This window comes from Portunus trituberculatus, chromosome 11 (assembly GCF_017591435.1).
Source record: "Portunus trituberculatus isolate SZX2019 chromosome 11, ASM1759143v1, whole genome shotgun sequence".
Classification (NCBI taxonomy): domain Eukaryota; kingdom Metazoa; phylum Arthropoda; class Malacostraca; order Decapoda; family Portunidae; genus Portunus; species Portunus trituberculatus.
Window position 1 is genome coordinate 703,123 of NC_059265.1, and position 27,274 is coordinate 730,396.

Consider the following 27,274-nt stretch of genomic DNA (forward strand, 5'->3'; position numbering starts at 1 on the left):
CTGAGCTTGAGGAATTTATGGAGGAGAATGAACTAAGTGTCGATAACGTGAAGGTAATGATCACGACTCACCTCCGAGGTCTTGTGGCCCACTTCAAGAAGTACTTCCCAAAGGAGACAGCCCCACAACGATATGACTGGATACGACAACCATTCACTGCTACAGGGGATCACTTATCATCCGACATGGAGGATGAACTGCTGGAGCTGTCCAGTGATCGCACCTTACAGACATCGTTTGGCTCAACCACACTGGATGAGTTCTGGATTTCAGTTGCAAATGAATATCCAGTATTATCCAAGGCTGCAATGGATGTACTAATTCCTTTTGGATCAACCTATTTATGTGAAAAGACTTTTTCGGCACTGACATATATTAAAACAAATACCGATCACGACTCTGGGTGGAGGATGATCTCCGAGTTGCCATCTCTGGCATCAAACCCAGGATGGAGTTACTGTGTTCAAAAAAGCAGGCCCAAGTATCTCACTAACTGGGGTTAGTTATCATGATAAACTTAGGCCTGTGTAAATACTATTTTCACTGTGGAATATGGATATTATTAGCTAATCACTACTAGTGGAGCCCCATAGTAGGGCCTAAATATTGACCATTGTCTTTAAACTTTCATGAATATTGTACTTTAATTGTAACACCACGTTAGTAATTATTTCGCAAGAAATTCATACAATTCTTTCAAATCCAGAAAATAATTATCTCAGACAGAATGTCTTAAATATTTCAATATATTAATTTCCAAACCAAAGAGGTATGAAATATCTCTGAGTCTACCAGATTTTTGTGTGGGTGTATTGTCTCATATGAGAATTATACATCATCAGCTGATTTTAGGTTTCAGCAGATTTGTAATATCAGCAGATTAAGGAAATACTGTAATTATTTTGTAATTATTTTAAGGCTGAATATTTAAATTTTGGTATAAAGTTATCAGTAATTTTATTTGATTGTGGTTTACAAACACAGACATAATTCATACTAACTGCAGTAGCTTTTTCAACAAAAGTATTATTATAATTTCATACTTATTTTTGTCTCTTGAAGCAGTTAGTAAAGTTGTTAGTGGCTGTACGAATTTAACATTAATTCTATAAAATATACCGTATTGCTTTGCATATTTTGTCTCAAAAGATTGTATTTTTCTTATTCATATATATATGTAATATAGAAAAATTAAACATGCAATTTCATAATCTTATTCTTTTATAGTGATTCTATAGTAACATTTCATGATGTCTAGCTGTAGCTCGCATATTCCAAAACCTTATTCTCATTTCAGTTAATGTAAAACCAAAAAAAGTAATAAATGTGTATTTTAAATTTTTTTTTTTATCTTATTTGTTGCTATTATGTTGTTATGATCCGGGGCATAGGCATGTACTGTGTGTGTGTGTGTGTGTGTGTGTGTGTGTGTGTGTGTGTCAGAAGCACTTCGGGGGAAGACGGGGGTCACGAGTCTCTACCAATATTGTCTGGGGGGTCGCGGGCCAAAAAGGTTGAGAACCACTGCTCTAAAAGATAAGTCAAGAATTAGTCAAAATTAGGGAGCAAATGTCTTGATACCTACTACTACTATTACTACTACTATCAATATTAGTACCACTACTACCAATATTACTGCTACTGATACTCCTAGACAAAAGAAGCAAGTCCTACTGTAGCAGAGCGTGGTTTCGATCCACGGGTTTCGATCCACGTGGTTTCGATCTGGTTTATGGGCCCAGCACGCTTCCACTGCGCCACTCTGCTGGTACCTCTCAGCTACTATTAGGTACTATAACATGACTTGTGTCTGAGGAAATGGTCCAGATGGTGATGCCCATTAACATCAGACACATAGTGACAGACACAAGATTAAACAAACAATGACCAAGATCAAACTCTTTAAACGAAATATTGAAAGTAAAGAAAGGATAAGAAGAAGAGAAGAGCTTGCAGAGTCCCCCTGCCACACCTTTCCATCACGTCTCCTTTCTTTCATTGTAGTTCCCTCCCTCCCCTTGCCGCCGCAAGCCTCTCCCTCACACACTCATAGGTGCAGCACACTTTCAATCAGGATCACTCTACAACCAATACCAATACAGTATACATGTGAGCGTGTGCAAGGAAGATTTATTGTCCAGAATAGAATATCATTTCTATCATGAGAATTCAGACAACGTATGTTGCTTTCTATGCATTTCTCGTGCCAAACACAGAGCAAGGTAAAGCGAATTTGGTGGACTAGCAGAGAATGCAATGTGTGAAATTAGTTACAAAATAACATGTAAAGAAATAAGTTTAGCAACAGAAGGAAATCATGAAGAATGATATCGGGTGAAAATGAAAAGTGATAACAAAAATATTAAGAGGAAAAGGACGAGAATCGAAACAACGTAAAGAAACGACAGTTGCGGAAATCTGAATTAAGAAAAGAGACAACATGACATAAAAAAAAAAGGTGAGGAAAATAAAAGAACGTAGTAAAGGATGGAATAAAGAAAAAATCAAAAAATTATACTTCTTAGTCCTACGTTATCTATTGCTTGGATTATCTCTACCTACACTCAGGACCCTGCACTTGTTAATATTGAACTGGCAAATGCAGTTCGGTATCAACAAGTGCAGGGTACTGAGCGTAGGTAGAGATAATCCAAGCAATAGGTACACGATAGATAACGTGGCACTAGGAAGTTCCAAGTATGAGAAAGATAGATCCGATCTCGGTACAAGGAAGCAATGTATTGAGGCCAGGAATAAGGCGAATAGAAGTGTTAAAAGCAGGAGTCCCGAAGTAATACTAAATTTATACTTGGCGGTGGTCAAGCCACATCTTGACTATGCGGTACAATTCTGGTCCTCACATTACAGGAAGGATATAGCTCTGTTGGAGTCAGTGCAAAGGAGGATGACTAAAAAGAAACAAGGAATGAGGGATATTCCTTATGAAGAGAGACTGAAAAAACTTAATCTGCATTCCTTAGAAAGATAGAGGTTAAAAAGAGACTTGATAGAAGTATTGAAGTGGTATAAGGGTTTTAACAAAGGGAACATGACTGTAGTTCTTAGGGCCGGATTGTTAAACAAACCCCTTCCCATCATTCGAGAGGTCCCTAAGAGAGATACTCTCGGCTCCATGGAGACCCATGGTAACGTTAAACCGTTCTTGCCTTTCCCCTTCGTGCGGTCCGCTCGCGGTAAGGTTGGTATGCCGGAAGGGGTTCCTGTGCGCTTGGCGACCTTCACGCAGCCACTTTGTTTACCCGGGAAGAGCAAGTCTCCAGAAATTTAATCACCATTCACCATCATATTTTGTATCAGGTAAGCCTATTTCTGTACTTTGTAGTTACTTTTTATTAGTTTTATTAGGTAGCAAACCCATATATGTCATAAAAAGACTGCCTTACCGGCCAGTTTCCCTAAAGAGCATGGCAAAATAGATGCCTGCACATTGCCTTGCCAAGCAGATTTTAACTCAATTATGTGATGAAACGAGTATATTCCTTAAGATTTTTGTTATTCGTTAGCAGTTTTATATCAGAAGTAACCGACAGGAGGAATATAAAGAACAGTCTGCATTCCTTTTGCTTTACGAGTATATCATAGTGCCATAATACCTGTGTGGGGAATATCTTACCATGCCTATTTAGGCCACTTTAGTACCAAGATCGCCTCTTATTCTGAGTTTGTTACCACTTGTAAGGTGAACAATGACAAATTCTAACTTAGTAGGGAAAATATCCAGTGAATTGATGGGGAGGACTGGTTCCATAAGAAAATAATTTAAATAATTTTATTTATCTTCTGGCTTGTTAAATGTACACAATTCTGAAAACAAGGGTGAAATACTGTGGAAATTAATTTTTAATGTATATGATTACATGTATTTTCTGGAGCTCATTAAATCTAACTGTACTAAACTTACTTAACCACAAAAACATAACCTCCCCTCCACATGAGCTTGGTAATTTATGTTATTAAAATAATGATTTGTAACTCATTAAACCTAGCAAACCTAACTTATTAACCTCAATTAATATATAACCCAAAACAACTACGCTCTTGATAATTTATGCTACTACATTTATTCATATGTGATTCATTAAACTTAGCAAACAGATAAATGTAGAAGTCTTTATGTTAGTTGTCCAAGTGAAAAAGAGGAAAAACTTCCACATGTGGCAGGAAAATTAGGAGGTAAAGAGAGAGAGAAGGCCAGGACAATTAGGAGGTAAAGAGAGAGAGAAGGCCAGGACAATTAGGAGGTAAAGAGAGAGAGAAGGCCAATGTTAGTTGGAGATTTGTCCCTGAGATAACACATGTGACTTTTAAGGGAACTGGCAGCCCGGTGGGCCCCCCTTTTTTTTTCCGATATTTTGTTGCCCTTGGCTAGTTATGCCTCCTTCTTTGAAAAAAAAATAATAAACTAAAATATTAATGAAAAGATAATGCACAGTGAGGTATCCTCCCCTCCTCCTGCAGCTTCACTGCATAAGGCTTTCTTCATCCTTTCATCCCTCCTGTCCAACCCTCTAATATAAGTGTTAACCGGTATTTTTAATGTTAATTATTCCATTTTTTTTCTTTTTTCAGATTTTCCTCTGAAAATGGAAAAAAAATCAATTTACAAGAGCAAACACCATCTCAATCCCTGAGAGAGACTTATTAATACAGCTCATCAGGGATGAGAAAACTCTTGAAAACAAAAAAACGGATGGGAAGACCATTCTACAGAAAAGGGAGGCCTGGGCTAGAATTACCAGGACTTTCAACTCACACAACCTTGGTTGTGTACGCTCGGAGCATCAGCTTAAGAAAGTTTGGGAGCGTTTGAAAGTGAAGTAAGTATAAGAAGTTTTGACAAGAGACTGTATGAAAATATAATTTAAGGAAAACATACAGTATTAATCCACACAAAATGATTGCAAATTATGTTTGTAATAGCTTATTGATATATTTAATGCAACCATAATTTCATTTTAGGGCAAAACATGAAGATGCTCTCATGAAAAGAGAACTTAAACGAACTGGTGGTGGGCCCCCTCCTGCAGCTGTCTCCAACGAGTCAGACCAAGTGCTGGCAATCCTTGGCTCTGATATAGAGGATATAGGAAACCCCTATGACCTAGATGCCATGCCATCTACTGGTAAGATACCAAACTAATAGATTTCCCTTTCAGTTTTGTACTGAATTTAATTCACTGGAAGCATATATAACAAATAATAACATTATATTGCATGTGTAATATCATTATGTACAGTATTGGATTTTGAATCCACAACTTTATTTAAGTACAGTGAAATAGCAAAAAAGTTAGTTATGTTTACAATTAAGCTATACTGTACAGTACAGTGAAAACAGTAAAATGAAATAGTTTACTGTTCAGCTGCACTTAACAGTACTTGAATACACACTAAAATGTATTTATTCTCAGCCAAGTCACACCGACATGGTCGGCTCATCCGAATTACCAAGTTTCTCTTTGGGATTGGTAAGAAAAATGCTTTTATAGGAATAAGCTAGTAAGCTCATTATGCACCATTATTAAATTAACTTACGAGATAATATTGTACCCTTTGGAATGATTTAAAGTACTGATATTGATAAGAATAAGAATCAATGATATTAATATTAAACTTTGGAATGTTATAGTACTATTACTACTACTACTATTACGCACAATAATAATAATAAAAAAAATATAATAGTAACAATAATAATAATTATAATAAAAATGTCACAAATTGTTGTTTTAATTCATGTATTTGCATACTTAACTGATACATTTGCAGACCAAGCAAAATTTATATGCGTGTTTATTTTTTCACTCAACTAACTACTTATCCAATGACAGGAGACTCCAGCACCATGGTCTGTGAGGTGGTGGCCTTGGATACACCACAGGAGGCCATGGTCACACCACAGGTGGCAATGGTAGAGGAGACAGTTATGTTAGAGAAGACACCAGGACCCACCACTTCAACACCAAGAGGGAAGTCAAAAAGAAAATTCAATGACACCGATTTCTATTTAGATGCCACAGAGGCAAGAAATGTAACAAAAGAAAGGGTTGAAACACAAAAAAGAATGATGAGGAAAAAAGAATATTTTTTAGATTTGCAAATACAGGATATGGAGATAAGGAAGAAGGAGACTGAGATACGGAAGAAGGAGGCTGAGGTACTCTTACAGATAGCCTTGAAAAAACTTGAAAATGAGAACAAAAATTGCTAGTACAATAAATAATGCAAGTTTTTTTTTTTTTTGTTTCCTCTCGGAGATTTTTTGTTTTATCAGGATGTTATTTAATAATAAAATGCAAAGAATCAATGCTTTATTTTTTTCTTACCATAAAGGAACAACTATGTTACACATTATTAAGGGTGTGGGAAATCCTACACCTGTCTACAGAGAATGCTGTGGTAGGAAAAGGTAACTAATGCTGCTCTACAGCACTGAGGCAACAAGCTTAAAAATGATCTCTGATTATCTGCTGCCTTTTGCGTGTTGCCTGTTCATTTTCTTGGACATGTTCAGCCATTCTGTTAGGAACATTAATTTGGTTGTCATCTTCTAGATCATCAGGTAAAACCAATTTACTTTTTACCCCAATATTATGTAATTTGGTTGTCATCTTCTAGATCATCAGGTAAAACCAATTTACTTTTTACCCCAATATTATGCATCACAAAACATGCAACAATAATGGCTTTAGTGGTTTCTAAATCAGTCCTCATTTTCATTCCAAGATAACCAAACCTTCTTTTCAAGACACCGAATGCTCTTTCAATAACTTTTCTTGTCTGGGAATGACTGATGTTATATGCTCTCTCATGGGCATCCTTTAGAGCTGATACTGGGATGAGAACAAATTTTTTAATGCATAAGCAGCATCTCCAAGTAGATGGTATCTAGGATTTAGATTGTATTCTAAATCTGCATATAGCCGACTATTTTAAAAAATTCTGCTATCATTCACACTTCCAGGCCATCGAGCAACAACATTATGGAATAGCAAGTCTGGCCCACACACACCTTGAACATTGATGGAAAAGAAACCTTTTCGGCAACGAAATAATTCAGAATTTTGTACTGATGGTTTTAAAATGGCAATGTGCGTACAATCAATGGCCCCTACAACACCTGGCATACCCCAAATATCATAGAATGCCTGTATACACTGGTGCTGATCATTGCCAGAGGGAGGACATATGTAATTTCCTACTCCTACTGGCAACTGCTCTTGAAACAGTCTTCAGGCATTCACTGACTGTTGTCTGCGACACATCGTGGCAATCAGCTACAGTTCTTTGGTGATCGCCGGTAGCCATGCACCGCATTGCAATGAGAAACTGCAGGTATGGTGGGACGGGGCAGCCTGTCAAGGACAAGGTATATATATAATAGTTTTGGCAATCCACTGATGTTAAAGCGCGGTCATATGACGCAGTTTGTCAAGGATTTTGTGACGATATTCAGAAAGGTAGTGTACTTGAGGGCTAAATTCAATGTAATTTCTAACACATTCTTCAAATTAAAAGCAAAGTGAATTTTAGTGCAAATATTGAGACCTACCTCTTGAATCTGTTGTTGCTACAAGATCATCCTTGATTTTTTCAATGAGATCATGAGTGGAATCCTTTCGGAGCCTAAACCGGTCGATGAATTCCTCGTCACTCATTGAAGTGAAGGGGTTCATCCTATCTGCAAAAAAAAATAAATAAATAAATAAAGAAATAAATTAATAAATAAAAAACAAAGGCTTAATTTGGGGATATCATGTGACATTCCCAATGCAAAAAGAGGGATGAGACAAACAATGTTAGCCATATATATTTCTTCCCCAAGTAGAAGAGGTTTTCAGCATACTATAAATAATGATGTAGGATCTTACTGACAGTATCAGACACAGAGGATTATAAAAGTATATACATAAGTACACTACAAAGTATGAACTAGTATTATGAGTAGACATGATTACCTTTAACAATCCTGCGACGTCTACGAGCAACAATTTCTTGGGCTGCCTCAAATTCCTCATCCTCCTCCCAAAACTCCCAGTCATCCCATATGCGAAGATAATTGGCCATGGTCACAAATACCAGTAATTCCAATAACAATGTTTATCTGATACCAGTAATTCCAATAACAATGTTTATCTGATACCAGTAATTCCAATAACAATGTTTATCTGAAACCAATGATAACTTCAAAATAATACCATATGTAAGACATAACATTGGTCAGAATTTCAGTCCTACATATAGTAACATAATGCACATAGAGGGAAAGTTAAGTTAGCTAGGTTAAATAAGGTTAGTACAGTTAGGCTTAATAAGCCACAAAAAATACATGTAATCATTTACATCAAAAAGTCATTTGCACAGTATTTCATCCTTGCTTTCATAATTGTGTAGATTTAAAGATAAGTAACTTGATTTACTCAAATTGTTTTCTTATGGAACTCATTTCACTGGATATTTTCCCTATTAAGTTAAAATTTGTCATTGTTCACCTTACAAGTGGCAACAAACTCAGAATAAGAGGCGATCTTGGTACTAAAGTGGCCTAAATAGGCATGGTAAGATATTCCCCACACAGGTATTATGGCACTATGATATAAAACAAAAGGAATGCAGACTGTTCTTTATATTCCTCCTGTCGGTTACTTCTGATATAAAACTGCTAACGAATAACAAAAATCTTAAGGAATATACTCGTTTCATCACATAATTGAGTTAAAATCTTCTTGGCAAGGCAATGTGCAGGCATCTATTTTGCCATGCTCTTATTTAGGGAAACTGGCCGGTAAGGCAGTCTTTTTATGACATATATAGGTTTGCTACCTAATAAAACTAATAAAAAGTAACTACAAAGTACAAAAATAGGCTTACCTGATATAAAAATGGAATTGATAATCGTGGAGGAGCTACCAGCATCAGCGAAGGGAGAGGCGAAGAGGCGGGTATGTTTACACCTTCTTGCGGACCCGTGGAGGCTCAAAACATTTCAACGGTACCGTTTTTATGATCAAGGAGTCTCTCGTCCGAAGGGGACGTTTAACAATACGGCTCTTAGGATCAGTAGCGGGGACAGAACCAGAAATGATGGGTTTAAACTTGAACAAAATCAGGTTTAGGAAAGAAATGGGAAGGAACTGGTTTTCAAACACAATGGTTGATGAGTGGAACGGTCTCATTGGGTATGTAGTCAGGGCTGAGTCAGTAGGGAGCTTTACAGAAAGGTTAGATAAGTTCATGGATGGAGATGATAGATGGAATTCGGTAGCTTAAACACACAGGGACTGCCTCGTGTAGGGCGGCCTCTTGCAACTTCCCTCTTTTCTTATGTTCTTATGTTCTTGTGTACAACAAATCAACGCACAGATAATGAGACTTTAATGAAACACTAAATATAAACACTACACAACCTCTAAACTTAAATTTGTATGTACAAAAAAGTTGAATAAGAACAAATTCATTAAGTAAAACAAAAATCAGCACGTCACCAAAAATAATGAATGAATAAATAAACGCTTTGTTGGAAAAAAAAAAAAAAAAATCGTGGCGCGCTGTGAGAAAACAAAGGACTTGGAAGGAAAGATGAATATCCATGAACAAGGTCAGGAAAAGAGAAATCTATTGAAAAAAAAAAAAGGAAGACAAGACAAGAGCAAAGAAGGAAGGTGTTGAACGGCGGGACTTGACTGGCGAGACTCAGGAACAAACTGTTGTGAGGCACGAAGATAAAACTTTACCAAGAGAGAGAGAGAGAGAGAGAGAGAGAGAGATATCAAACTCTTCCAAGCCTCTCAGTCGCCCAAACTTTCACTTTACTGGAGAGAGATGCCTTCCATTAAACTCAGTTCCCTCTTCTTTTTATAGATGTGGACAGGATGTGTTGGACTGCGAAGGGAGAGGAAAGAGAGGGAACGGGTATCAGAATCGCTTAATTGGAGAGGAATGGGAATCTTACCGGCAAGAACTAGAAGGAGTGAAGTATAAACTATTAAATGATCATCACTGGTGCAGAAGGCGCCTGTGGTGAGTGCAAGGAAAGCAGTTCACAGATGGAGGGGACGAGGGCGAGGAGAGGGATGAAAGGAAAGGGAAGAGGGAGAATGAGGTGAGTTAGGACGAGAAAAGAAAAGTTAAAGTACATAAGCCCTTGTTATGTTGTTTTAAGAGAGAGAGAGAGAGAGAGAGAGAGAGAGAGAGAGAGAGAGAGAGAGAGAGAGAGATTGTTTTTTTCCTCCCTAAACCCACGTCGCTGTAATTAAGTGTGCTACATCAGTAAATGAGAAGAACACGGAGCCACAGACATGTTCTTCGTTTCAGAAGCACTCCTCTTTTGTAGACCATTTTGAAGATAAATGGCTTATTATCTTTCATACCACCTTCTGTCATGAAAAATTACGATACCAACGGTATTACTCACTCAGAAATACAATAACTTGTCAGGTTCTTTATAAATACATGCAAGTCTGATGCGTTACAACACCATTCCTCGACGCTTACGAGGAACACCATCGTTTTTGTCACTCAAAGAAGTAGGATGAGAATGAGGAAGAACAACTTGTAATGAAAAGCATGAAAAGCAGTTATAGCTTACTTGAAAAAGTGAATATTGAAAAAAATGCCAAACATTTTATAAGACATAGATGGAAAATGTGTGACCACAGATTTATTAAGTATATCTCAAAAAGTCAACTGTTAAAAGGAGTAGTTTGTGCTGAAAAACAAAAAAAAACTAACAATTTTCCTGTAATTTTAACTGACGGTGTCACTACGTCGCGTCTCTTCTTACATGAGATAACGTAATAAACCAGCCCACCCCTCTCACTGTACCTTCACAACGCTACGTATGTGACATATAAATTGGGCAAGATGGTAGTAAACTCATTTACCTCCTCTATAAGTGTGCATGGAGCGATCAATGGAATCTGACAGTCAACGTGAGTCACAATTCAGCGGTGCATATCTTGAATCTTTATTACCGTATCACGCTGGGTTACTGCCAGTGGGCCAGTGGCCTCCTCGCTGGTCGCTAGGCAGTCACCAATGAATGATGTTCCCATAACTGGCAACTATAACGAATAATAGCAATGCGTTACAATAAATTTATTTATTTATTTATTTATTTATTTATTTATTCATATATTTAGAGAGAGAGAGAGAGAGAGAGAGAGAGAGAGAGAGAGAGAGAGAGAGAGATACTACTTATTTCATGCTCTTCTAACCATGAACTGTAGTGTGTGTGTGTGTGTGTGTGTGTGTGTGTGTGTGTGTGTGTGTGTGTGTGTGTGTGTGTGTGTGTGTGTGTGTGTGCTGGCGTGCGTTCGTGCGTATGTGTGTTTGAACCTGCCATTACAAGGACACAATAAAGTTGCTTTAAAAGAAATGAACTTATCATTTCAAGCTTCTACCTTAAAATTGACAATAGATGTTCATGTTTTCTTTTGGGTAAGATTTTCTACGTATTTGTGGCCAAGTGAGTGGGATTTGTCCCTCTTTTTTATTATATTGTGATCAATTTTCTACTACTTTGTAAAATATTTCCGATATTATTCCAATCTCTTTCTTCACCTCTCTCTGCTCTTGTTTCTCATGAACTATGTGTGTGCATGACCTGCAGAACTTCACCTTCACCACACACAGGTCTGGGTCTTCCCTGGATCCGGTGGTGACGGATTTCCCAGCCCACACTGTCCGGTGCTCACCGCTAGATTTCGTGGGCACCTCAGATCATGTGGCTGTGCTCACCAAGCTCCACTTCTGCAAACCACGTGAGGAGTGCCACACTCGCACCCTCTGGAAGTGGGAGGCTGCCAATTGGGGAGCACTTCGAGCCGCTCTGAGGGGGTGGGACTGGCAGAGTGTGCTGCAAGGAGACACATTTGCAGGCGAGGCGGTTCACCGAGACTCTCCACTCTCTGCAGGCACGCTGGGTGCCGCACTCACAGTACAAATCCAAGGCTTCTGATCAGCCCTGGTTTGGACCCGAGTGTCGCACTGCCTCTAACGCCAAGTACCGCGCATGGCAAGCCTACAAGAGGCACCCCACGGCGCGGAACAGACGAAGGCATAGAGAGGCGACCCAGCATGAGGGACACTCAGGAGTGGGCTACTGGACGGTGGCGAGATAACCTCAAGGGAAAACTGAAGGGCGGCCAAGTGGGGACAAAAAGGTGGTGGAGCATAGTTAAAGAACAAAAAGGGGACGAACGAGTCATTACCATCCCCTCTCTCGTGCGGGGGGACGGCAGCATGGTTCATACTGCCCAGGACAAGGCAAACGTATTGGCAAAACACTTTGCCGGAAAAATGTGCATCCCCAACCTTGAAAAAGCTCCTCCCAGTCTCCCAGAAATAGTGCAGGAAAAAATAGTGACAGTGAAAACAAATGAAATAGAGGTGAGGAAGGTACTGCTAAACCTGGACGAAAAAAAGGCTGTGGGGCCGGACAAAATTAGCCCCCGACTGCTTCGCCAGTGTGCTAGTGAACTGGCCCACCCACTCGCCGCACTGTTCAATCAGTGCTTTCAGACCAGTACGTTGCCACAAATATGGAAAACCAGCAGTGTTGTGTCAGTGCATAAAAAATGTGAATAAAGTGTCCCAAAAAACTATCGCCCTGTTTCCCTGCTGCCTGTACTGAGTAAGGTGATGGAGACCGTCGTGGGCTAGCGAATCGCTGAGCACCTCGAGCGGCACCACCTTATCTGTACAAGGCAGTTCGGCTTCAGGCAGGGTCGGTCAGCGGCTGACTTGCACCTGCTGCTAACAACAGACCTCAGCGCTGCCCTGGATCAAGGCAAGGCCACTGCCGTCGTGGCGCTGGACATTGAGGGCGCTTTTGACCGGGTGTGGCATGCAGCTCTGGTCAACAAACTACGTGCTGCAGGAGTAAACGAGGCCCTCTTGTCACTCCTCAGTGACTACCTGAGTGACAGGTACCTGAGAGTGACTGTTGGAGGACAAGAGTCTGAGGTGCAGCCCGTCAAAGCAGGTGTCCCTCAGGGGAGCTGCCTCGGATGGATGGATGGATTTTAATTTTAGGCGCCGCAACATCTACGGTCATATGGCGCCTCTACAATAATGTAAAAAGACAAAATTGTTGATAAAAACAACTAAAAGCAATTAAAACCAATACCATAGCTATAAAAAAAAAAAAACAATAATATACATAAACCATTAAAATACATATATTAAAATTAAATAAAAATCACAGCTTTGGGAGAAGGCCAGCTTCTCCCAAAAATCTAAAAACGTCATGGCCTTGGGCCAGACACTTTGGTCCAAGGACCTTTGAGATATAATAGACACCGCTATCTCTACCGCGACAGCGGTAGAGGTAGCGGTGTCGTAACTCTATCAAACTAGGGCACTCTACCAATAGGTGCCGCACGGTAAGTGGCACCAGGCAGTCATCACAGTAAGGTTGAGGGTCCCTGGTCAACAGGTACCTCTGAGTAAGGTACGTGTGACCTATACGCAGTCGCGCCAATAAAGTCAGTAAACGTCGATCTCGAACATGGGTGTATGTCCAGTGAGGGATAGAGGACATAGTGATCTCTCCCATTTTCGAGGTTGCGACCCCCGTTAGCCATCTCCTCTGCCAGAATGCTGCAACTGCCTCACGAATTAGAGGAAAGACATCTCGAAACGAAACAGACGCAGGAGATGGAGCGCGACTTGCTGCCTCTTTAGCGAGGCGATCTGCGTGTTCATTCCCTGGAACACCAACGTGACCAGGAACCCAACAGAACCCAACACGATATCCTCGTTGTGTAAGAAGGTATAGCCACTCCAGGGCTGATAAAACCAAAGGGTTAAAGGATATAGTGCAAGAGAGAGAAGTAAGAGCACTGCGACAGTCACTAAAAATTGTAAAAGACGAAACCGGTAGAGTAAAAATTATTTGTAAAGCTAGGACTATGGCAGACAGCTCCGCAGTAAAAACGGACGCCACTGAAGGAAGGCTGCCAGACCGATAAAAAGAGGGGAAAACCACACTAAATCCAACGCCTGAGTCGGATTTGGAGCCATCAGTAAAAACAGGGATATCATCAGAATGCATAAAAAAGTGTTCTAAAAACCGTGTGTGGGACAGAGCTGGCAGAAAATCCTTCTTGCCATCCATGGCAGGGCATAATGAGATAACAGGAAGCTGCCAATAACCAACTCGCGGGAGACGGAAAGAGTACACAGGAGTGGGGTCGATAGATAACTCTGCCATGAGATTTGCAACACATAGGCCAAAAGGTTTAGGGAGACTCGGTCGAGTGACATACGCCTGCAAGCGCGAGTCCCGCAACATTGACACACAGGGGACAAAATCAGGCAGACGGTGGGTGCGAAACCAACACCGGAGCATCGAAGATTGGCGCCGGAGGTCGAGCGGCCAGAAACCAACATTCACTAGAAGGCTAGGTATTGGAGATGTCCGAAATGCACCCGTAGCCAAGCGGACCCCAGCATCTGTTGCGGATGAGATCTCACAGCCGTATTCCAGCTTCGGAAGTATGAGTGTACGGTGAAGCAACAGCAACGTGTCCCTGTCCGCACCCCAAGAGGTATGACTTAAAACCCGAAGAAGGGATAGTGCCTGCCGACAAGACGCCTTAAGAGAGCGAAAATGGGGAATCCAGGTGAGACGGTTGTCAAATAAAAGGCCAAGACATCGAGTCGCCTCCACGCATGAGAGGCGTCTATTGGCGAGGTATAAATCAGGGTCTGGATGGACACCACGGTTGCGACAAAATGCATGGCTACGGTCTTCAAGGTGGAGAATCGAAAACCGTTCATGTTGGCCCAACTGGACACCCTATTGATCGCCAGTTGGAGCTTGCGCTCAATCAGTGACATCCTAGAAGCAGCAAAAGAGATGCACAAGTCGTCCACATATAAATAACTGTGAACGCCATCCGGTAGAGTATCTATAACACCATTTATTGCAACTGCGAATAGCGTAACACTAAGAATACTTCCCTGTGGGACACCGTCATTTAAAACTGTAGCATCGGAGAGAACACTCCCAACTCGAACCCGTAAAAAACGGCTGGATAAAAACTGCTGGATAAAAATAGGAAGGTGGCCCCGAAGGCCAAAATTAAACAAAGACTAAAATGCCATGACACCAAGCCGTGTCGAAGGCCTTCTCCAGGTCAAAAAAGACTGTTACTTGATTGTGGTGATTAGCGAAGGCCTCACAAATGGAAGACTCTAGGGATAAAAAAGCATCAGTAGTAGACCTCATCTTTCGGAAGCCGTACTGTACCGGTGACAAGTACTTCCTCCTCTCCAAATACCACATGAGTCTTAAATTTACCATCTTTTCTAACACTTTGCAAATACAGGACGTTAAAGATATAGGACGGTAGTTCGTAGCCTGGAGATTATCTTTCCCAGGTTTCGGAAATGGGAGAACCACTGCCACAGCCCAAGAAGATGGAAAGTCACCGGTATGCCAAATCATATTATAAAGATTTAAAAGAAAGAAGGCATAAGGTATATCATCTGGCCCAGGAGAAGAGTCGTGACACTGGGACAAAGCGGTGCGCAACTCGGAAGCAGAGAAAGGGACATTATAAGACTCCCCTCCAGTGGAAGAAAAGTTTATGCCGAGAGATTCCATTCTCTGGCGGTGACGTGCGCCCGGAGCTGCAGGATGCCTCTGGGAAACACTGGCAAAGTGCCCTGCGAAGAGGTCAGCGACATTCCTATGGTCTGCCACCGTTCGCCCAGCAGACAACAAAATTGGTGGGGAAGGAGCAGAATACTTCCCAGCAATTCGGCGGACTTTGTTGAAGACATCCGTAAGAGGGGTGCGGATGTTTATGGAAGAGACATAGGCTTTCCACGAGGCTCTTTGTGCCTTTTTCAAAATGCGGCGGGCCCGAGCTCGGCATCGCCGAAAAGCTTCCAGGCACTGCGGGTCCCCACGATGTCGCCGGAGACGAGAGAAAGCTGCCCGTTTCTCTTTTACCGCTACAGTGCATGCTGCGTTCCACCAAGGAACAGGACGCTTAGTAAAGCGACCTGACGTCCTAGGGATTGTCTGAAGGGCTAAAGAAATTAAAAAATCAGTAAAATAATCAACAGCCTCAGCACAAGTAGAAAAGTCAGCCAGCGGACGAATAAAGAGCTAAGGTCTGTGAATCGACGCCAATCTGCCTTGTCTAAAACCCAGCGTGGTGGCCGGGACTGTGGCTCAGATTTCACAGATTGCAATAAAATCGGAAAGTGGTCACTACCGTGTAAATCCGGTAGGACTCGCCAATTAAAATCAAGGAAAGAATTAGATGTACAAAGAGAAAGATCGATAGCTGTAAAAGTCCCAGTAGGACTGTGGAAATGTGTAACATCCCAGAATTTAAAATCACCAATCCCTCATCCTCAATAAAAGAACCGATTAAAACCCCACGAGGATTACTAGCACCTTCATCCCACAATGGGTGACGGCCGTTAAAATCTCCCAACAAAGAAAAGGCGGAGTCAGCTGACGCACCAGGCCGTCAAGCTCACCCCTGGAGACAGGAAGCCGAGGAGGAGATATAAACTGCAGATGGTGTACAGTCGTCCCATAAAGACCTTAACAGCAACCACCTGAAGGGAGAGTTAAGTTGTACCGGGATAACAGGTATATCTTGACGGACTAGAATAGCTGTGCCACCGTGGTGGCCCTGGTCAGGGAAAGGAGTGTTAAAAAAAGCACGATAGCCAGGAGGACAAGAATAAGTACTATCACCTATCATAGTCTCTTGTAGAGCTACACAGGCTGGAGAGAACTCCGACAGCAAAGCTCGGAGTTCCCCCCACGAGGCGCGAAGGCCTCTACAGTTTCATTGTAGAAGCTTGAAGACGACTATTTGGGTGCAGTGGACGAGCGAGCCTTTTGAGGCTGCCCGTGACTGACCTGACTAGAAATAATCAAACGACGAGAAGACACCGGGAATTGAGGTGTGCCGGGTCGTTGGACCTCAGCCTTTCGGCTTATCGGTGGGTGATGCGAACTATCATCACTTTTACTGGTCCTCGGAGGACGAGGATCAGGCAGGACTGCACTTTCCGATACAGTTGGTCCACGAGGGACGGCTATGACAATATCATCGGACGTCTCCATGCTCAGACCGTCCTCATCATAAGAAGCCCGATCTGAGACGGAGGGCGTCACAGAAGGCTGGACAGAAACTACTGGAGCTACTCTAGCAGAGCGGTCCCTGGAGGACTCACGATTATAAGCACCGGGAGAAAACTTACTGCTTATGCTGAGCTAAATCTAACGACTTCGCAGCGCCGCGGTGCCGCTTAGTTAGACCCTTGAAAGGCTTAGGAGATACAAGTGGCAAATGGACATCTACTACATGGGTGACTTTGTTCAAGTCCGTATTTTTCTCGTCACTTCTAAGAGATGACTCAACCGAGTCATCAGCCAAAATGGCAAACCTGTTAGCCAGATAAACAGTACCACCCGCCCCAACAGAGCGAGAGGTAGCAGTACGAGTTGTCTTCGGACCGGCAGACTCAGCCGAAGAGCGAGCGGCCAATGAAGCATAGGATGTCGCACCAGTACCGGTACAGGAGTTCACGGCGGGCGCTACCGAGGCTGATAAACTGACTATTGGCAAGCTGTAGAATGTCCTGCTCCAGGTGATATCTGGGGCATTGCCTGGAACGTACCTGGTGAGCATCACGACAATGAAAACAATAAGCTGCACCATTGCAATGCTCCTCTGAATGCGAGTCGAGTGCAGAGCAATTACCACATCGGGAAGCTTCCTTACACGAGCTTTTCCTGTGACCGTACCCATAGCATGAAAAGCACTGAAGAGGGCGAGAAACAGAGCGCCTCACCCTAAGGTTGATAGGACCGATATTAACACGGTCAGGAAGGGGTGGACCCAAAAAATGTGACAAGGACCATGTTGGAGTTCCTCATCATAGTCACCTTTTGTACTGAGCTAGGGCACATAGCTAGTATTTCCTCTTCTGGGAATTCATAGAGGTCTTGGCTATAAACACAACCTTTGCTATAGTTAAAGGTGGGATGAGCCTTAACAGTCTCAAACATGCTGTCAGAAGGGCATGGGAGATGTTGCAACATCCTAGCTTGCGTAAGATCTTTTGCTCGCACAAGCACCCCCTTCCCATACTTTTCAGATTCCCTCAGGAATCGTGCCGATTTCTTTGGACAGGTACCGGGAGGCATGGATGAAATTCCCACGCCCATTTCTATAGTACGCCAGAAACCAACGTAAAGGTGGGATCTGGCGGACTGCTGGAACTGAATTCTCTAAATAGTTTTCAAAACATTTGGGATGTAATCCATGTCACTGTCTGAAATATTACGTGACTGGAGAAATTCAGTTTTAAAGCCATGGCCGGCAAGGGGCAGAGATGCTACATGTTCATAAGCTAAACGAGCTTCATCACATGACAAACGTTACATAGCAGCGGTTAGAAGGAAAGTCCTTATCATAAACCAGTCGAATGCGAACAACCGTACCATACGCCTTGAGAAGTGAGTGCAAGGCATGATAGGAAAATGATGGATTAACATTTACCATTACAAGAGTGTCATATGCAGCAGAAATGCATCCTTCAAAAGAACCTCCAGAACAGGAGACTGCTGCGGGAGGCCCCTGTGGAGGGGAATCCTCCTCCTTACTCAGACCTAAAGATGACGGCTCGTGGGCCAGGTCAGCCACCTCACGAAAACCTGAATGTTTTTTGTGTTTTTCCATAAAAAAAAAAAACAGCTACACAAAAATTGGCTCCAGGGGCAAGGGAAACCACCTACTTGGACTACAATGGGAGGAAGCGCTGGCTGCCGTGGACGGGGTACCTCGTCCCCATGTGGACCAGTCGTTTTAAAAATAGGCCCCACATGATACGAATGTTTGTCCACGACAGAGCTGAGACCCCTCCCAAAGAGTCTCAGCCTGGACACCCAACCATCCAGCACAGGACAGCCCCTATTGGGCGATCCCTTTAGCGGGTGGCTCCGCTGGTCCACTGGCAGCCTACGTAGGAACCATTTAATCTGGCCCCTCACTTGTGACCGTACTAGCATGGGTAGCCCTCTCCCCCTCGCAAGGGCAGAGCAGGGGCCTAAGCCCCATCTAGCCTAGCTCGCCAGGTCACAGTGGCACGCAAGCCACCCCACCACGACAAGGCGGTTCCCATCTGGGGGGCGGGGATAAAGCTAGGACTATGGCGGACAGCTCCGCAGTAAAGATGGAAGCTATCGAAGTAAGGCTGTCAGACCGATAATAAGAGGGGAAAACCACACTAAACCCAACGCCTGCGTCGGATTTGGAACAATTAGTAAAAACGGAATATCATCAGAATGAGTAAAAAAAATGTTCTAAAAACCGTGAGTGGGACTGAGCTGGTGGAAAATCCTTCTTACCATCTATGGTAGGAGGGCATAATGACAACAGGAAGCTGCCAATAACTAACTCGTGGGAGCCGGAAAGAGAGGACAGGAGCGGGGTCGATAGATAAGTCCGCCATAAGATTTGCCACTCGAAGACCAAAAGGTTTAGGTAGACTCGGTCGAGTGACATACGCCTGCGAACGCGAGTCCCGCAACATTGACAGATAAGGGACAGAATCGGGAAGACGGTGGGTGCGAAACCATCACCGGAGCATCGAAGACTGGCGCCGGAGGTCGAGCGGCCAGAAACCAGCATCCACTAGAAGGCTAGGTATTGATGTCCGAAATGCACCTGTAGCCAAGCGGACCCCAGCATGATGCACGGGGTCAAGCGTGCGTAGTCGTGCATCCGTTGCGGATGAGTAGATCTCAGAGCCGTATTCCAGCTTCGGAAGTATGAGTGTACGGTGAAGCAGCATCAACGTGTCCCTGTCCGCACCCCAAGATGTGTGACTTAAAACCCGAAGAAGGGATAGTGTCGTCCTACAAGACGCTTTAAGAGAACGGAAATGCGGAACCCAAGTAAGACGGCTGTCAAACAATAGGCCAAGATATCGAGTGGCCTCCACACGAGATGCGTCTATTGGCTAAATATAAATCGGGATCTGGATGGATGCCACGATTTCGACAAAAATGCATAGACACGGTCTTTGAGGTGGAGAATCGAAAACCGTTTATGTTGGCCCAACTGGTCACCCGATTTATTGCCAGTTGGAGCTTTCGCTCAATCAGTGACATCCTAGCAGCAGCAAAAGAGATGCACAAGTCGTCCACATATAAAGAGCTGTGAACGCCATTCGGTAAAGTATCTAACACTATTTACTGCAAATGCGAATAGCTAACACTAAGAATACTTCCCTGTGGAACACCGTCATTTAAAGCAGTAGCATCGGAGAGAACACTCCCCACTCGAACCCGTAAAAGTCGTCTGGATAAAAACAGTTGGATAAAAATAGGAAGGTGGCCACGGAGACCAAAATTAAATAAAGAACGTAAAATCCCATGACACCAAGCTGTGTCGTAGGCCTTCTCCAGGTCAAAAAATACAGTAACCTGGTTGTGGTGTTTAGCGAAGGCCTCACAAATAGAAGACTCTAGGGATAAAAGAGCATCCGTACTAGACCTCATCTTTCGGAAGCCGTACTGTACCGATGACAAATATTTCTTCCTCTCCAAGTACCACAGGAGTCTTACATTTACCATCTTTTCTAACACTTTACAAATACAAGACGTCAAAGATATAGGGCGGTAATTCGTAGCCTGGAGATGATCTTTCCCAGGCTTCGGAAATGTGAGAACCACTGCCACAGCCCAAGAAGTTGGAAAGTCACCGGTATGCCAAATCATATTATATACATTTAATAAAAAGTTAAAAGCCCGGTCAGACATGTGCCATCGTGGTGGCTCTGGTCATAGATAGGAGTGCTAAAAAATGCACGATAGCCAGGAGGACTAGAATAAGTACTATCACCTAGCATAGTCTCTTGTAAATCTACACAGGCTGGAGAGTTCCCCCCACGAGGCGCGAAGGCCTCTACAGTTCCACTGTAGAAGCTTGAAGATGACTATTTAGGTGCAGTGGACGGGCGAGCCTTTTGAATGGGCTGCTTGTGACTCACTTGACTAGAAATAATCAACCGACGTGAAGACACCGGGAGTTGAGATGTACCGGGTCGTTGGACCGCAGTATTTTGGCCTACCGGTGAGTGATGCGAACCATCATCACTCCTACCGGTCATCGGAAGACGAAGGTCAGGCTGGACTGCACTTTTTGATACAGCGGGTCCACGAGGGACGGCTGTGACAATATCATTGGACGTCTCCATGCAAAGACCGTCCTCATCACAAGAAGCCCGATCTGAGACAGAGGGTATCACAGGAGGCTGAACAGAAACTACTGGAGGTACTCTAGTAGAGCGGTCCCTGGAGGACTAACGATTATGTGCACCGGGAGAAACCTTAGATTGCATTGGCTGAGCTAAATGTAACGACTCCGCAGAGCCGCGGTGCCGTTTGGTCATGCTCTTCAAAAGCTTAGGAGATGCAGGAGGCAAATGGACATCCACTACATGGGTTAGTTTGGTCAAGTCCGTATTATTCTCATCGCTTCTTGCAGGTGACTCAACTGAGTCATCAGTCAAAAGGGCAAACCTATTGGCCAAATGAACAGGACCACCCGCCCGAACAGAGCGAGAAGTAGCAGAAGGGGTTGTCTTTGGACCGGCAGACTCAACTGAAGTGCGTGCAGCAAATGAAGCATAAGATGTCGCACCAGTATCGGCCTTCTGGCGGTACAGGAGGCTGATGAACTGAGTGTTAGCAATCTGTAGAATGTCCTGCTCCAGGTGATACCTAGGGCATTGCCTGGAACGTACCTGGTAAGCATCACGGCAATGGAAACAATAAGCTGCAGCATTGCAATGCTCCTCAGTATGTGAGTCTAGTACAGAGCAATTACCACAACGAGAAGCTTCCTTACACGTACTTTTGCCGTGACCGTACCCATAGCATGAGAGGCACTGAAGAGGACGAGAAACAAAATGCCTCACCCTAAGAATAATAGGTCCGACATTAACACGGTCAGGGAAGGTGGACCCAAAAAAGGTGAGAAGGACCATGTTGGAGGAGTTCCTCATCTTAGTGACCTTCTGGACTGAGTTAGGACACATAGCCAGTATTTCCTCCTCAGGAAATTCATAGAGATCCTGACTGTACACACAACCTTTACTGTAATTAAAGGTGGGATGTGCCTTAATAGTCTCAAACATGCTGTCATTAGGGCAGGGGAGATGTTGCAACATCCTTGCTTGCGTAATATCTTTAGCCCGCACGAGCACCCCCTTTCCATATTTCTTTAGGTTTCCATCAGGAATCGTGCCAATCTCTTTTAACAGGTACCGGGAGGCATGTATGAAATTCCCGCGCCCATTTTTGTAGTACGCCACAAATCAAAGTGGAGGCGGGATCTGGCGGACTTCAGGAACTGAATTTTCGGAATGGTGGTCAAAAAGATTTGGGATGTAGTCTGTGTCACTGTCCGAAATATTGCGAGAGTGAAGAAGTTCTGTCTTAAAGCCAAAGCCAGCAAGGGGCAGGGATGTTACATGTTCTACAGCCAAACGAGCTTCATCGCATGACAGAAACGTTACATAGCAGTGGTTAGACGGAAAATCTTTATCGTAAACAAGTCGAATGCGAAGAACCGTACCATACACCTTATGAAGTGAGTGCAAGGCGTGATAAGAAAATGATGAGTTAACATTTACCATCACAAGGGAGTCATATGCAGCAGAAATACGTCCCTCAGAAGAACTCCCAGAACAGGAGACTGCCGCGGGAGGCTCTTGTGGAGGGGAATCCTCTTTCCCACTCAGACCTGAAGATGACGTCTCGCGGGCCAGGTCAGCCACCTCACGAGAACCTGATAGTTTTTTTGTGTTTCATCATATATATAAAGTTACACAAAACATGGCTCCAGGGGCAAGGGAAACCACCTACTGGCACTACAATGGGAGGGAGCGCTGGCTGCCGTGGACGGGGTACCTCGTCCCCATGCGGACCAGTCGTTTTAAAAAAAGGTCCCACATGATACGAACGTTTGTCCACGACAGAGCTGAGACCCCCCCTCCAAAGCATCCCAGCCTGGACACCCAACCATCCAGGACAGGACGGCCCCTATTGGGCGATCCCTCCAGCGGGTGGCTCCGCTGGTCCTCTGGCAGCCTACGTAGGAACTATTTAGTCTGGTCCCTCACTGGCGACCGTACTAGAATGGGTAGCCCTCTCCCCCTCGAAAGGGCAGAGCTGGGGCCTAGGCCCCCTTTAGCCTAGCTCGCCAGGTCACAAGGGCACGCAAGCCCCCCCACCACGAGAAGGCGGTTCCCACCTGGGGGGCGTGATTTGGAAGTTTCCTGTCGCCATGTAGCGAAGCGACACAAGAAGCTGCAGGTACTGCGGCACACTACTTCGTGCAAAGAGTTTTTAGGAAGCAGAAAACTTTGGGTCTGGCTATTTGGAAAGGACATTACATAAACAAATTTGCTGGTAGATATTAAGATAGATAGACTGATACATGTGTAACATTAAAAAAATATATATAAGTGTGCGAGTCATAGAAAATGATGGGAGCCTTTGATACAAAGAGCTTGGAAGGGATAGGTTTGGTAGAAAAAAAAAAACAATAATTAAGCATAAATTAATACTTACTGTATGCAAAAATGGCATCTTAATGTTGATAGTTATACCCATCCCCTCACTCATTCCCTTAGGTCTCTTTATACAACCGCAAAAAATAAATAAAAAAAAAAAAACAGCAGAAAGGTTTCAAATTCCCTCACTCCACCTCATTTAATCGCCTCCAATAAGGTGGCAGACTTCTAGTTGACATGATAGGCAGAACATATGTAAGCATCATTCTATAGTAAACTTAAGTAATGATACATGTATGTCACACCAAAGCTCACGGACTGCTGTAATCATTTATTTCAACCTGTGAACATATTACACATCAATACTCGGCGAAAAATCAGGCCTTGCCCATTACGAATCCACAGATTAATCCATTGACATACATGAAAATAAAAAGATAAATTTCTCAATAATAAACATGGCAATGTACATGGTAATATATTGTACCCAGATACAATACCTATCAATATCCAGACAGACTAATAAAATCAAACTCACATAATAATGATCCAGGCTTTCTAGTGTGAAATAGGTACCAAAATGCCCCCTGGGCAGGAGTCTAGTCCCAACCCGCTATCACCACCTCGGCCGCTGTAGCACCAATACCAAGTCAACAATACTGATCCAGAAATCCCTCATTATAACACCAAAAGAATGAGGCCATGTTATATACACATTAACCCATCTCACTATAATCAGAAATCACCAAAATATATACAGCAGTGTGACAAATACCTGCATTATCGGGCACAATCCACCTCACCCTTCACAGTCACGGACCAGAGTGCCGGCCGAGGACAGGACAGCAGGGCTGCGTTTGAGAGTGGCGACCGGTCGGTGCGTGGTTTTCGAAGGGACCGATCTCCCTTTCAAACGCTCTCAAACGCTGGGCTGTGGGACCGGTCGCCTAAACAGCTGGAGTTTGTAAACAAACCTCAGCTGTGACTTAAGTGACTTCACAACTGCAACAGAATGGCTCATCAAGGAGTGTTTTATGATGATTATTATGCCGGATTAGCTTTTCTAGAGGACGAGGCAAACGGTGGAGATGCTGCACTGGATGCTGCAGCTATATTACTCGCCAGAAGAGGTGTACTGGTGCGTGATTTGATAGAGAGGGAACAACACGATCGTCACCCAACCAGAGTCGAAGCTTACGTGGAAGAAATCGTGCCCATGTACAACGATAATGAATTCAAATCCCATTTCAGGATGAAAAGGGAAACTTTTGAGGTAAGTATTTCACATGGGTAGAATTTTAGTTATTATTTCCGATTGTGTATACACACACACACACACACCACGGCTGTTAAAGGAGGGAAACAGGTCAGGTTATGTCGATGTTAATACCATGGTATTTTTCTTTGTATCTCCATACTACTGTATGCTAAGTCCAGCAAATTAATTTGTTTGTATTTATGATTTTCAGAGACTTCAGGAGCTGCTGGCACCACATTTACCATCAAGACAGGTGACTCCGGAGAAGAAATTGCTGGCAAGTCTGTGGCTTCTTGGGAATAAAGAGTCCTTCCGAGGAGTTGCTGACCGATTTAACTTCAATAAAGGATTTCTTCACGGAATATTTTTTGAAGTTTGCAGTGCCCTGGAAGCAGTACAGGTACAGTTTTTATCATGGCCCACTAGACCAGAACAAAATGATATTGCAGAAAGATTCCTGCAAAAAACAGGATTCCCAGGAATTGTCGGATGCATAGATGGGTCACACATACCAATTCCTGGACCATCACACAATAGAGCTGGCTATATCAACCGCAAAGGGTTCCCTAGTATACAACTGCAGGCTGTGTGTGATGATAATCTTTTATTCCTTGACATCATCACAGGATGGCCTGGATCAGTTAACGATGCCAGAGTTTTTAGAAATAGCCCTTTGTATGATATATTGGAGAGGGGTAGTATTGATGAGAATCATCATTTATTGGGGGATTCAGCATATGGTCTTGCCATGTACATGATGGTTCCTTTCAGGCATTATGGTCACCTAAGTGCTGAACAAACCAACTACAATGTTCGCCATTCATCTGCCAGGGTAGCAATAGAGAGGGCATTTGGTCTTCTGAAATCCAAATTTAGAAGATTACAATATTTGGAAATGAGATTGATTGAGAAAATTCCATCAGTAATTTTGTCTGCATGTATTTTGCATAATTTCATTTTAAAGACAGAAAAAATAGATATTAATGAGGTTTTAGAGGACGTGGCCAACTTGCATGAAGGGAATGTACATGAATATGATGGTGACCTACATCAGGATAACAGACTGGCCATAAATAAAAGAAACGAACTGGCAAATCTTCTTGTCTGATGAAGGGTATCACAACACTGCTTTCCCTATCACTATGCTTGTTTCATTACTTTTATGATCTAATTTAGTATTGTTGGTGTTTATTTATTTCAACTCTTTCTGCTCCGACATTACCCTTATTTGTGGAAGACACATTCCAAAGACACATTCCAAACTTTAAGAAGCTCATGTGGAGAGATCATGTTGAAATGTTGCTCTTTCTCAAGTACAACTTAAGGGCCATTTCATACACCACTTCCCAGCTCCCTGTTCCTGAAGGGTTTATTGCACCAAATTTGAAGGAGTATGATGCCAGGGCAGAGTCAGACATTGACACTGATAGTGACTCTGACTAATGAGAAGATTTGTAGTTTTTTACTCATTTTATCAATCATTAATCAAATATCTGAATTTTGTTCTATTTCTATTTTGCAATTGTTGGAATTAATTAAGCAACATTACTGTTTCTTTGTAATTTCAGTTATAAACTTTCAGTTATAAACTTTCGGCAATTGAATAGCCGGGGCCGGGTGTTTATTTATTTCAACTCTTTCTGCTCCGACATTACCCTTACAAATTCCAGGCTCAAGACAAAGCATTACATATTACATGCAACAAAAGTGTTTGTTCAAAAAAAAAAATCATACTACAATAGGTGAACCAATGAATGAAACATTTCTTTACTTTTTTTTTTTTATGCTTCCATATCACAATGTGATAAAAATAGTATAAATATAATGTATGAAAACTATGAAATCCCTACAAAAACACAGATCATCACAGACAGTATTCAGTAACATTACAAGGAATGGCACGGCACATTTGTACGGATGGAGACTAACAACTTTGTACTTCAGCAATTAAAAATAATACAACATTTAATGAGAAAAAAAAATTTTTCTTCTCCTGTATGTTGATGAGATCATTATCACAGACTGTAGTCAATAACCTGGACAGTCAGGGAGGAGAAAATAGAGAAGAATGCGGTTTCTAAGAGGCCTGGGAGGATCGGCAGAGCTATTTTATTTACTTTTTTTTTTATTCAGCAAAGGGCCAGCCAAGGGCACAATAAGTACATAAAATAAAAACCAATAAAGTGCTGGCTTCCCCAAGAAGACAGTCTTCCACAGAAGGTCCAATTACTTATGCAGGTGTCTTGATACTTCCCTTTAAAAGTTTAAGTCATAGAAAGGAGAAATTATAGAATCCGGTAGAGAGTTCCAGAGTTAACCAGTAGAGATGAAGAAACAATGTGTGTGTGCAATGTCTGAATTTCCGATTTACATACATATGTATGTTTTTGCTCGCCTAACATAGAGAAACCTTTGAATGCATGCAATATA

The 27,274-nt window shown here is 42.7% G+C and overlaps 3 protein-coding genes across 3 annotated transcripts; 2 read left to right on the forward strand and 1 right to left on the reverse strand.

The window, feature by feature from the left end:
- The first annotated feature begins 4,593 nt into the window (after positions 1-4,593).
- On the forward strand, positions 4,594-6,232 carry LOC123502501. The gene is made up of 4 exons (XM_045251624.1): positions 4,594-4,838; positions 4,981-5,144; positions 5,433-5,489; positions 5,853-6,232. The coding sequence occupies exons 2-4, from the start codon at positions 5,003-5,005 to the stop codon at positions 6,230-6,232; spliced, it is 579 nt and encodes a 192-aa protein (XP_045107559.1). The 5' UTR covers positions 4,594-4,838; positions 4,981-5,002.
- An 87-nt stretch (positions 6,233-6,319) lies between these two features.
- LOC123502263 lies at positions 6,320-8,951 on the reverse strand. Its single transcript, XM_045251484.1, has 4 exons — positions 8,893-8,951; positions 7,980-8,189; positions 7,574-7,702; positions 6,320-7,376 (listed from the first exon to the last, which is right to left on the reverse strand). Exons 2-4 carry the CDS (start codon positions 8,086-8,088, stop codon positions 7,189-7,191), a joined length of 426 nt encoding a protein of 141 aa, XP_045107419.1. The 5' UTR covers positions 8,089-8,189; positions 8,893-8,951; the 3' UTR covers positions 6,320-7,188.
- A 15,529-nt stretch (positions 8,952-24,480) lies between these two features.
- On the forward strand, positions 24,481-25,996 carry LOC123502260 (putative nuclease HARBI1). Its single transcript, XM_045251479.1, has 2 exons — positions 24,481-24,859; positions 25,056-25,996. The coding sequence occupies exons 1-2, from the start codon at positions 24,599-24,601 to the stop codon at positions 25,950-25,952; spliced, it is 1,158 nt and encodes a 385-aa protein (XP_045107414.1). The 5' UTR covers positions 24,481-24,598; the 3' UTR covers positions 25,953-25,996.
- Positions 25,997-27,274: the final 1,278 nt, after the last annotated feature.

Bases quoted from the DNA above. Each gene is read 5' to 3' on its own strand.
- LOC123502263 (XM_045251484.1), bottom strand. From the start codon at position 8,088: ATGGCCAATTATCTTCGCATATGGGATGACTGGGAGTTTTGGGAGGAG. The intron at 7,703-7,979 runs GTAATCATGTCT...TTTTTTTTGCAG, and splicing joins ACGTCGCAGGATTGTTAAAG to ATAGGATGAACCCCTTCACT. The intron at 7,377-7,573 runs GTAGGTCTCAAT...TGTCCTTGACAG, and splicing joins AGCAACAACAGATTCAAGAG to GCTGCCCCGTCCCACCATAC.
- LOC123502260 (XM_045251479.1), top strand. From the start codon at position 24,599: ATGGCTCATCAAGGAGTGTTTTATGATGATTATTATGCCGGATTAGCT. The intron at 24,860-25,055 runs GTAAGTATTTCA...TATGATTTTCAG, and splicing joins TGAAAAGGGAAACTTTTGAG to AGACTTCAGGAGCTGCTGGC.
- LOC123502501 (XM_045251624.1), top strand. From the start codon at position 5,003: ATGAAAAGAGAACTTAAACGAACTGGTGGTGGGCCCCCTCCTGCAGCT. The intron at 5,145-5,432 runs GTAAGATACCAA...ATTTATTCTCAG, and splicing joins AGATGCCATGCCATCTACTG to CCAAGTCACACCGACATGGT. The intron at 5,490-5,852 runs GTAAGAAAAATG...ATCCAATGACAG, and splicing joins CAAGTTTCTCTTTGGGATTG to GAGACTCCAGCACCATGGTC.